This window comes from Colossoma macropomum, unplaced genomic scaffold, assembly GCF_904425465.1.
Source record: "Colossoma macropomum unplaced genomic scaffold, Colossoma_macropomum, whole genome shotgun sequence".
In the NCBI taxonomy this organism is placed as follows: Eukaryota; Metazoa; Chordata; class Actinopteri; order Characiformes; family Serrasalmidae; genus Colossoma; species Colossoma macropomum.
The window spans coordinates 13,026,349-13,038,853 of record NW_023494792.1 but is presented as its reverse complement, the minus strand read 5'-3'; the positions used below and the strand labels follow the sequence as shown (position 1 = coordinate 13,038,853).

The following is a 12,505-nucleotide window of genomic DNA, read 5'->3' as shown; positions in this document are numbered from 1 at the left end:
CAAAAACATATTTGTTGTGTTAATGAAGTGTTCCCTTGTATTATCACCGCTCTTAAAGAGCAACTGATTCTACACTGACCTGTTATGGTTTATCTGTACTGTTCCACAAGTTAATGATTAGCTGTTATCTCTATTGCTGGAGGGTTTTAATGCATTGACCTGAAGTGTTTGGATTTGTGAAGGTGAAATTTTTTAATGAGAAAAAAAATGTTAATGTGCAAAAGTTAAACATGGAAAATTTTGTCATTCCCCATGACCAGCAGAGGTGGGTAATAACTAGTTCCATTTACTCAGTTACGTGTTCTGAGGTACAAATTTGATGGAATTGTACTTAGCTAGTGTTTTTAAATAGAATTACTTTATCCAGTGTTTCTTCTGAAATCAAGTATACTGATAGGGACTTTGCTGCAGTAACAGCCTCTACTCTTCTGGAAAGACTTTAGACTAGATGTTAGAACATTGCTGTGAGGATTTGTTTGCATTCAGCCACAAGAGCATTAGTGAGGTCAGGTACTGATGTTGATTGATCAGTTCAAATCATTCCAAAGGTATTGGATGGAGCTCCATCACCCCACAGAACACAGTTCCACTGCTCCACAGCCCAGTGCTGAGGGCTTAATACCCTTCTAGCTACTCGGCATTAGGCATGATGACCTTAGGGTCATGTGTGGCTGCTCCAGAGCATCCCTTCATACTGGCAATGCTTTGTGCACTCAGCTGAAAACCTGTGTCAGCAATAGACACACTTTAAAATAGCCAAATCCACTTAGTAGAATGAGTGTTTGGAAATACTTTACTAATGTGTTTTATTCCTATTTTTTTTTCTATTTGTTTTGTGTTGAATTTCATTATGTTGGTGACAGCAAATACATTGCTTTGCAATTTGTCACACCTCTCATATTTAAGCTTTAGCATTTTTTTTGGAGTGAAATAATTCCTAAATGAAAAGAATAGAGCCTAATAAACTTAAGGAACTCTAGGGAACTCTATAGGGAATATAATACTTGCGTAATTTTTATATTACTAATATAAATAGTAATTTTATACTCATATTCAAAGTTGTTTTTGTTAGGCTACTTTTAATTCTACTTACGTGGCTATTTCAATGAAGTAGGAGTGCTTTTATTTGAGTGTGAGTTTAGGTTACTCCACTCACCTCTGATGACCAGGATTGAATTAAAGGGTGCAGGTCAAAGACTAAGCCTTGAGCTGATTGGGAGTGTACAGTGTGGCTGTATCTGGAGTAGATGTCTGCACATCCATGAAACTAAAGCCAAACCCAACCCGTACCTATGACTTTAGACCCAACCTGACTGCAGTGGCCATGCTGTTGATTGACAGATGATGCTATGCTAGGGTAAACTAACAGTATTTATTATCAGTATATTTTTGTGGAATTGCTAATTGTATCTGGTAGAGAACAACATCCACCTGCCTCTGATCAACTGTTAGCTTCATGTCTCTAAAGTTCCTCTCTCCTCTGCTGCTCCTTGATGGAATACCTAACATACTACAAGCGAGCTTAAAGAGGAATTCCAGCAGTTCCACAAGTTTCTGCACAATTAAATGGTGAACATGTAAAGATGTAAAGATGTAAAAGTCATTCAGAATAGTTTGATAGGAAATGCTCCATTCTAGAAAAACATACTGAGTCAGAATTGTTCACAGTGGTGGTGATAGGAGCCAGACATATGAAGAATTTAATGCCTCCAAAAGCTCCCTCACAGTAAGCTGTAACATAAAAGGTTATGTATACGCTGTCTGATATCTGAGACACTGTTTTATTACAGTTTTGAGATGTCTCTCTTCGTTTCTTTCCACACACACACATGCATGCTGTCTTTCACCCTTCCTTCACAAAATGGAAGATTACACCCCTAGTGTTGTTCAGATGAGTCAGAGTGAGGCAGAGCAGTGTGTGTTCACTCATCATTGGTACACTATGAAACTGGCCAAGCACTCACTTGGCAAATGTCAAAGCTACTGTGAGGAGACTGTACGTTCTACCAATATATATGTGTGTGTGTTTTTACAGACAGCAGGGAGTGGAATGTCCTCTGCTTGAACATGCTGTATTTCCCTCCAGTCCCACCACTTTCCTCTCTCTCTCTCTCTCTCTCTTGTTCTCATTCTCTTTCAATAAGTGATTTATCGTCTTCTCTTCTCAGCTATTCAACTATTCTTTTCTCCTCCCTTCTCTTCTTCTCTCCTCCTCTCCTCTCCTTTCCTATTCTTCTCTTCTCTTCTCTTCTCTTCTCTTCTCATAAATATTTTTATCCCCTTTCATAAAGTAGCTGTGTGTCTGCTTTGCTTGGTAGAACAGAAAAGCGGGGAAGGGGAGTAAATGAGGAATTGAGTGAGCAGGGTGGAGGAAGAGGGGCCAAACTCAGTCATCGTTTAAATGTAGGAAACGGTGCCCTGCCCAAGCAAAGTCTGAAAACACTGCTTTAGTCTGGCTTGTGTTCTCACTGATGAATGCTGAAATGCTCTTCCTGCCTGAGAGGTGGAGGTGGCATGGAAAAGGCTTATTTTTGCACAGCAACACTTTTGGAACTGCTACCCTGCATCTCCCATCCTGTCTCACAAAGAGGAAAAGAAAAAGCCTTCAGTCAAGGCTGCTAAAGTGAGAGGGATCAGGGCTTTTCAGCACTGGGGCTTGGTGAAAGGCTTTTAAGAGATGCACAGGGATAATGTGGCCATTAATCTGAGCGGGAGATTTTAATAACACATTCTCCTACTCGTGGCTTCAGTGCTAGAGTTGGTGTTAAAAACAGTCACTCTGTCTTTGTATCTGTCCTCTCTGTTTATAGACAGTGCCAGCGACTACTGGACAGGGTGGGCCGTGTTTGTTTCATTATTGCTTGAAATCTTGATTGTAAAACTTTGTCTCTCTCTTTTCCATTCCAGCCGTCATTCCTCTGACAGACTCCGAGCACAAGCTACTAGCGCTGCACTTTGCGGTGGATCCGGGTAGAGACTGGGAATGGGGGAGGGACGACAACGACAACGCCAAGCTGGCCAAGTAAGACCCCTCAGTCCCTCCATCTCTCTAGCCCACCCCCACACAGGGGCTTATAGGCTCTGCTGACCAGCCCATTCGGTCTACGGTACTCAGAGAGGGCGAAGGGAGGGGGAAGGTCTAATGAGGGCCTCTCTGTCTGTGTTATCCCTCATGTGAGGGATTTAGCTGGACTAAATCTGGGCGCCAGTGTCCCAGTGCAGAGAGGAGAGTATGCACGCCACCATAGTTGAGGTTCCAGCTTCTTTGTATAAGCACCATCCAATCAAAGGTCCCACACAGTTATATAAGCCTGTGGATAAGGGCTGAATTTGTCCTCACTATGCCTAATAGATGAAATGCATGGCTTTTGAATGTGTTTTATGGAAGAAGACAAATTCTGTGGAGGAAATTAAAGTAGCCACAAGACCAGAGAAAAGTACACAGATTGGAAGCAAATGTTCCAGATGAAATAAAAAACAGGGATATAACTCATAGCTGCAAAGTTGCTATGAAATGTGCTTACAGAAAATGTGGGAAATTTAGCAAGAATGTATAAGTAAGTACATGTGAAACAAGAACTTAGTAAGTTTAAAACAACATGTGTTGACCTAAGTGTTGTATAGTACTGTGCAAACGATATCAATCAACAAGCATTTCCACCAATTATCTGTTGTACATTTTAGCAGAATCAGTTGTCGTTTGCAAATTGTTTGTTGTTACGCTACTTAAACTGGCATAGCACTTGAAGCAGTTCCTGATTAGCACTTTGATAGACTGATGAATTTACTGTAATTATTGTTCCATCACTAGATGACTTAATTTAAGCAGTGATTAAGCTTCACTCATGTTGGAGTTTCCCTGTCCATTTGCTGATTCAGAAGGGAAGGCAGGAAATGGAGGCCGATATGGCCCAGAAATGTGGCCTCTCTTACGTCTGTGTTCAAATTATTAATCAGATGCAAGTAATCATGTATACAGTGCAAAAATGTTTAAACAAGTGCGCAGTGTCTCAGTATTTTTCTGTCTTTTCTCTTTTTAGTCTTATCCTCTCATTGGAAGCTAAGCTAAACCTTCTGCACAGTTATATGAATGTAACATGGATTCGAATACCATCAGAGACAAGGGTGAGTAAGGGTTAATTCCCTCAGTCTAATGGAGTCAAAGTATTTGGTCTGCCCCACTTGAGTGAGTGATGTACAGGCTGTTATATGAACATTAATATGCTTGGGTTGTGTTGCGCTCTACAGGCTCCTCTTGCTCAGCCTGAATCACCCACCGCTTCAGCAGGGGAAGATGTGCAGTCTCTAGCCGAATCCATGGACTCAGACCGTGAATCTGTCTGCAGTAACTCCAATGTCAACAATGGCAAGTCAAGCAAAGAGAAAGACAAGGACAAGCAGCACAAAGACAAAGACAAAGCTCGTGCTGACTCTGTGGCTAACAAGCTAGGCAGCTTCAGTAAGACTCTGGGCATAAAGCTGAAGAAGAACATGGGCGGCCTGGGCGGACTGGTGCATGGCAAAATCAGCAAGTCTGGCTCAACAAACGGGCGCACTGTGGAGAATGGTGAGCAGAAGCCCAAGAAGAAGGACTCCAAAACACGCAAAGGAAGCAAGGAGGAGTCAGGCCAGTCTGCCAGTACGTCGTCGTCAGAGAAAGCAACGAGTCCCTCTCCTACGGACAGAGCTCCAGGCAACTCACCTGGGGAGAAACAGCCAGGTTCGGGCAAAAACCCAGGCGACCGAACACTGGACAACTGGAAGTACAGCACAGATGTCAAGCTGAGCCTAAACATCTTGCGGGCAGCCATGCAGGGCGAGCGCAAGTTCATCTTTGCCGGCCTCCTGCTGACCAGCCATCGGCACCAATTTCATGAGGAGATGATCAGCTACTACCTGAGCAGCGCACAAGAGCGCTTCAGTGCTGAGCAGGAGCAGAAAAGAAAGGCTGAGGCAGAAAAGAAGCCCCAAACCAATGGAGTGGCCTTGAAGAAGCCCGAACAAGAGAGTGTCTTCCAGAGAGAATGCTCAGACAGTTCTCCGCCTGAGAGTTGCTCGCCGGTCTTGCATCCCAGCCATATCCCTCAATTGAAGACCCAGGGCAGAAACAGTCCAACCCTCGCTGCCTCTCCTATCCCCATCCCGAGCCCTGCCCCAGCTTCAGTCCCAACAGCATCCTCCATGTCGCCAGTCCCCTTCTCCTCCCCCAGTAATGGTGCTAAAAGATCCGGGCCCGTCCCGGTGTCGGCCCACTATAGCCATACCCCACCCATCCAGAGGCACAGCGTCATCCATCTGCGAGACATGAACACACAGTCGTCCAGCTACCAGGATGAGCCCTACAAGCCTGCGATAGGGATGCTGAAGACCTGTGCCACGTATCCCCAGCAGAACCGCTCGTTGTCCTCCCAAAGCTATAGCCCGGCCCGCATGTCTGGGGTCCGTACCGTCAACGCTGGAGATTCCCTGCCATACAACATGCCCGGCGAACACAAGTCCCACACTTATACCAATGGCTTTGACGCTGGTGACATCCAGGACTGCCTGGAGTTTGCTGACGAAGAACCGGCACCGCATGCCTGGCTGGGGCACGACAAGGCAAAGGGCAGGAGCGGGACCTGTCCCATGTACTGCTTCCAGCAGAAACGCTGCAAACGGGAGAACTGCTCCTTCTATGGGCGTCCTGAGACTGAGAACTACTGCTCCTACTGCTACAGAGAGGAGCTGAAACGCAGGGAACGGGAGGGCAAAGTGCACCGACCTGGATAGCCCCTGCCTGCAAACGTTCATATACACATACATACACATTCACCATCAGTGTGTTCAAAGCAGGCCCCTGTGAAGAACAACAGCAACACCATCACCCTCTGCACTCTGCGAGTAATTCGAAAATACTGGCATAACAGTTTCCTACTCTATTTAAAGAATGGTCTCCTTGCATTCTTGTTACCTTTCTCTCAAAAGCAAAAGGACTCTGGGACTCTTACTTTACGAGAAAAGGAAGTACAACCGGAATCAGTTTACAGCTTTGGCCAGAGATTGTGCTGTCGTTTCTTTGTCAGTTTGCATTTTGTCTGGTTGAATTTGAATCTTTTACTTGTTCTAGAGTAAAAGCTCATGTCTGCGCATTTTGCTCAGTCTGTAATATATAATTCCTTGTACTAGCTGAAAGAGATGTAAAAGCATATGTTAAATTCCTCTCAGCTAACCCAAAGCTGAAGGGAAAATCCGTTCAGAGGTCATTTGAATGCAATACTTCACAGCATAGCTCTTTGAAATCTCAATATCAAATAATGTCTTTCTGCTGTGCATTGCAAATAATTAAATATGGGAGGGACATGCACTGCTAAGCATGGGAATTTTTTTAAAAGCAATAAGTTTGGTAATGACCGCAACCCCTTCCTCTTTTTTATCTATGCATCCATTATGTCAGCTGTAGTATATTGTCCTTTGTGCGGATCTGAGTGTGATTTGATCTGCCCTGATGTACGAAGATTGTGGTGAAACACTTCGTTTGTTGCAAATCAAAGTGTGCTGAATGGTATTGTGGAATTAATACTGTAATACTTTTGATTGCGCAGCACATGCTAATAAGGCCTTTGTGTACGCGGGTTTGCATTCCATTACGTCTGTCTTCTATAGGCTGTATCTGATGCAGTACAGTGCCATTTATTGCTAGCTGCATTTTGCAATATATCACATTCCCGCTAGCAAGCGGTGAGCTTGTATAACATAAAACTACTCATGAGAACTTTATACAATGGTCTTACAGTAACAAGATAATGGAATACAAACCTTTATACACTTCAATAGTGAACTAACAGCAAAAATCAAGTGGAGCCCTGTCTGCGTTGTTTGTAATTATTGGTTACACATTGGTTACACTGTGGTGTGGTGTATGTGTTACCTGTTACTCATCACACATTCTGTAACCCAAAAGCACTGCCATAACAGTCACTCATAGACAGATCCCTACAGGTTTGCCCTAAAAAAAGATCTGTGCCAAAAAGACCTCCCCTATCTGACATCCTCAGGTAATGTGTTAAACATGTCGTCAAGTGTCACCTTTTAAAATTAGTGTATTTAAGCCCTAATATTTTTAACTGTAATTTAAAATTGGCTGTTACAATATAAGTGTGTAAGGTTCTGACCTCACAATTCAATTTGGTTACAGTTCTTTAGGAAACAATTCAGTGCACCACAAATGTTCAGATTTTACCACAATTTTGGTATGATTCTGTATTATTTTTTAAAAGGCCACTAAATATACAAATGCCACTGAACTATTTACACACTAGTGGAATATAAACAACACAAACAATACACTACGTTGTTTTTTTGTTCTTTACGTTGGAAAATAGCCTGATTATTTTATTTTTGTCCAAAAAAATGAGCACACATTTTCTTGAATACTGTTTGATTTGATTCTAATCTTTGATCTTAACATTCCAAAATCAGTGCAGTGGTACCTTCAAATGCATTTTTACACCCCTATCACAACAATGTGCGTCCAAATTAAGCATTTACAATCAAAATTGTAGAAAAAAAAATAGAAAAACTTCAAAACAAACCACAAAAACATTGACAAGACATGACTAATGGCAGGAAAGGTGTTCTGTCTCACTACATGTAACAGCAAATGTACCATCACCACTAGATGTGCCAGTGTTTTGTAGCTCTGAAGCTTAGTGTGTGTTGTGTACTAGAAGGTGGGCTGCGGGCCACTCCCGGTCAGGCTTTGATTCCTGTGCCACTCCAAGCACCACAAGCCTTTTGGGACTGACAGTGTCATTAGTGCTTTACCCACTGTGTCAGCCTGGGCAAAGCAAAGGCCTCTCCAAGTGCTTCAGTCCTCCAGCAGAGTGACGACGGCCAGAGCACTACTCATTGCTGCTGGGAGAGTGTCGTAAGCCTGGAAAACCCTGCGCGGTCTCACGCTGAGTGTGTGTGTCTCTCCTGGCCAAGGATGTCCTCTGCTTCTTGTGTTTTCTTCTCAAGGTTCTACTGCAGCCACCCACCGCGTCTCCTTCCTCCTTCCCTCCCTCCCCCTCCTCTTCCTCCTTTCTATGTGACAAGATCATGGACTCGCACTGTCTTAGAATTGTAAAATATGATTTTGTATTCATTTGACAGTTTTACACTACTTTAAATTATTAATTTGCACATTAGGTACCGACATAAATAGTAGGAGGAAAAGAGAAAAGAACAAAATAAGATTAGTTTATTGTTAACATAGGTGTCTGTGCGTTATTTTTATTGTATGCAAGCCTGGCTGAGTGAGTGAGTCTGAGTGTGCGTGTGTGTATGTTGGGTGTGTGTATTCTTACGTGTGCCCTTATCCTCAGTGTCCTGTAATTTGAGCTGTGCCTCAAGCTATGGTTTCAGTCCATATAAGAGCCTAAATAAGACTGTTTAGGAGTCTGATTAGAGTCTGCTTACCCATATAATTGATCCTGTGGAGTGAAAATAGACTCCAGCGTATATAGCACTGCTAAATGTCTTATGCATTTCAGACCATAACCCTGCAATATTTCAGCTGTCAGTGCAGGACCACTCAAGACTGACAGACCTAGACAGAAACGCAGCACTAAACAGCTGTCTAACACATCACCTGTCTTACGTCTGCCCTGTGGCTCTGCAGCTAACAATGACCACTATTCTCCATGTCACATAGCATGCCTAAAACCCACATTCCATACACATGTATGGAAAATGTGCATGGCCTGGAATTTAAAACACAAAACAAACCCATGTAGCCCTCATTTTTTGTACAATGGTTTTACTCTGAAAGGAGTTCAGTCCACAAATCTTGCTAACAATGAATGAAAGTGAATAGCTACCATGTGGCATTATGCAAATAGAATCATGCTAACCATTGTCTCCTAGCTTCTATTGGTTGTTAGCTATATTAGCACATTTATTTGAGCTACTCTTTTAAGCTTTCATGTAACGCAGCTTTTTACACTGCTCATTTCACATGCTAACAGAGAGTGTACAAAGCAGGATTTAAGTGTATAGCGCTGATTTACATTAACATAATGTTCAAAGAGATTTTAGTGCCTTGAAACTAGATGCTCACCCTAAAGTGTCCTAACATGTTCTAAAAAACAACATGCACACACATGACCACATGCCCAATAATCTTACTGAATAGGTCAGTGGTTTCATAGCAGTCAGCTGCTACTGTAGAACAGCATTCCAGAGATTTAACAGTGTTCTTCTCCTGGGTTCAGAAGAGACGGCAAATTACTCACTCATCATTATCATAATCAGCTTAACGCTGAGCAACCTGACCACCACGGCTTACTCATTAAGGGTTTTGTAAGGCTTTAAGTGGACAGCCTTAACTTATTCATACAACCACTGAAATATCAGCATAGACTTCTAGCGGCCAGTGTACTTGTGATATAACGCAGCATTGATTCTGAGATGTAGCCTTGAGTTTGTGCTTAACAGAGTGTACTTTCAACATCACAGTTGAGGCCTAATTTCAGCAAGGATACTGTTGGCTTGACTGCATGTGCTCATGATATAACAACTCAAGATTTATGGTTAAAGGGTACAAATTAAAAATTTGGTCTACAGCAGGAACTGCAATGAAGTTTCAACAGAATATTTTATGGTATGTTTTTAAATCTGGTATTGTTGGGTTATACTACAATGACCTATGCACCTTTCTTAACTACTACCCATTAAACCTAATGAAAAACTGTAGCAAACTGTTTCACTGCGTTACTTAGAGTTACTTTAAGTTTTCAGTTTAAAATGTTACTCTACCAAGTTGGATTATTATTGCCACCATGCTAACGTTAGCTCATTTACATGACAAAAACTACACCCCATCTATCCTAGCAGTGTGACCTTTCTCACACACACAAAATGAGTCTAATAATGAATCTAAATTAATGACACACTGTAATTTAGGTATTTTGATGAAAAATTTGTCTGCATGCCTGCCAGAACTGGCAAGAGTTGTTATGAAAGAGATTTAGGTCAATTCAAGATTATAAATTTGACACATAAACTTGGGCAAAATGCAATGTAGATTTAGTCAAATGTAGATTTAGTCAAAGACAACTGTGTATTTTACAGTATTTTATTGTTATTTTATATAAGCATTCATCTTTGTTAAAGCCATTATGTGTGATGTTGCAAAGACAGTCTATCAATCAGCTAAATAGTCCTTCCAAGATGTGCCTATAACCAAGACTGGCCTTGCACAGAACATCTTTTATATACTAATCCTGTATGATTTTATCAGGTGCCTCTTAGCAATACAGTTGAACAGTATGTTTAACATTAGCCCAGGATACAAATTGTTATGAAACAAACAGAATATGAAAGAAGAAAACTGGGGAAGGATGAGGTCATCATGTGCGTGAACGTTTGTGTGTGTGTGTGTGTGTCTCCTTGGGTACAGTACGCTATATGAGCTGGAAGATCTGTATTGCGTTGGTGGTTGGTGGAGAGAGAGAAAGTGAAAGAGAGAGAGAGAGAGAGAGAGACAGCATGTGTAAGCGTGGGGGTGGTATGCTAGCATGTGTGGGATGGGCTGAACGTTACTGCAGGGGTCTCGTGACAGGGCTGCTGCTCTAATGGGCTGTGCTGGTGTACGCACTGCGCAGAGTGAGCTCCATTGTATAGCGCTCATTCCACACCACATACTTCACTCGTGAGCTGGGTCAGAGGATAGAGTGAGGTCACGCTAGAGAGAAAGGGCCTCTACCACAAACAAAAAAATCTATTCCTTTCACTGAGATTATTCATGACATGTTTAATTACACATAGCTTCAGTTTAAAAGAAATGTTTGGAGAAAATCTAATTTACACATTTTTAAATTACATTTATGTAGATAAAATTATGTCATACAGCAATAAAAGCAAGACTGTTTAAGACTATTAACAACTTCAAATGTTAACATTTTAAAATTTTGTTTTTATAGATAAAATGTCACAGTGTCAGCACACAAGCAAGTCTGATATTATTAAACACTGCAGGCTACCCAGTGCTACATGTGTTGTAAACATACCTACTCACCTCCTACAGTGGCACCACAACACACTAGAGTGACTTATGGATGGATACATGAGGGAGTGCTGATTTTTTTTTTTTGTTTCACGAACTGACCAGTGCAGAAGGAAGCTGGAAAGCTAAAGTGTCTGCTAGGAAGCTGAATATCACGTCTGTTTTTATTAACCTCTTCTATGCTTTATCACAGGGGTTCTCAATGGCTGTATGATGTATTTGCATAATACATGATGGGTACTGTAGTGAGGAACACTGATGAGCAAAAACACACAAAGGGCACAAAATCATGCCAGAATGGCCCTCTCATGGTTTGTGGGAGGGAAAAAAATCTCCTTAATATCTCATTAGTTTCTCCAAGACAACAGTGAGATCCGACAGAAATACACATGACACGTCTGCTTGACTTTCCTGCTGCTCAGATATTTCACCAGAACAAAAGAGCCCACTAATCTCACAGTCTCCTCTTGAGCTTTAGTAGAAATCTCACTAAAGTCACACATTGTGCTCAGATAATAACATTCATATTTATCTACAACTGAACTAACGACAGGAACTCAACAAAATTCAGTGATTTCTCATCCAAAACTAAGAGCCTTCTCAGAAGTATATCACATCTCCTTTTTCGCCTAATACTATTTCTCCTAAGGAATTTTAAAAGAATCACCATTAAGTCTCTTGAGCCATCAAAGATCAATATTTGAGCAATTCAATTTTCCTCCTAAGCTTCCATTACTTGCCAGCAACGTTAGCCTCATAGTACCAGTGCTAAACTAAAGAAGCAAACTTCAGACACCAAATGTATTTTGCTGCATTTGGGGTAAGGGGAAAATTAAGGATGTAAATAAGATTTTTTCTTCATTTATTTATTCTTCATTTATGGAGAGGATCAATTTAAAATGGTTATATATTACAGATTTCAAGTGGTAAAGTAGTTCACATTTCTCAAATCAGCATTAGTGAGCTGTACGCGATAACATGAAGGGGGCTGTGAAAACAATGAGTGAACCTGATGACCCTGAAGAGGCCACGTGGAAGAGAAAGGAGAGGAGACAGTGGAAACGGCTAAAGAGCTTCTTCTGGGAGGGTGTTTCTTTTAAAAGCAGAGTGTGTGTGTGTGTGAGAAAGAGAGAGACAGAGAGAGGGGGGTGTGCATCCTCTCTCTTTGTGTTTTTCAGGATTTATGGTAGCTGGTGACATTAGCAGAGAGATCTGGCAGACACACATCACACACACATTGTTCAGGTCTTTTTTGGCAGACACTACAGACGCTCAGTAGGACTGACAATGAGACGCAGCCCCTCGGCCCTGTTGCCACTTGTATGGGAGTAATTTCCCTACGAGAGCGCTTATCAAAAACACTAATTATCATCTCTGCTTTTATGTCAGTCTCAGGCACATCTGTCTCTGCTCTCACGTAACAAGACCCCCTCCACCCCCACCCCACAGAAGAGGAATTTAAATACCTCTGATAAATAT

General features: G+C 41.9%; 1 protein-coding gene across 1 annotated transcript in view; it reads left to right on the top strand.

The window, feature by feature from the left end:
* Window positions 1–6,743, top strand: part of otud7a (OTU deubiquitinase 7A) — a 96,838-nt gene extending 90,095 nt beyond the window's left edge. Inside the window, exons 11-13 of the mRNA XM_036576069.1 lie at window positions 2,908–3,022; window positions 4,041–4,125; window positions 4,249–6,743. Of these exons, the coding sequence (XP_036431962.1) occupies window positions 2,908–3,022; window positions 4,041–4,125; window positions 4,249–5,769 (1,721 nt within the window). The 3' untranslated portion in view covers window positions 5,770–6,743. The remainder of the gene's footprint in view (window positions 1–2,907; window positions 3,023–4,040; window positions 4,126–4,248) is intronic.
* Window positions 6,744–12,505: the final 5,762 nt, after the last annotated feature.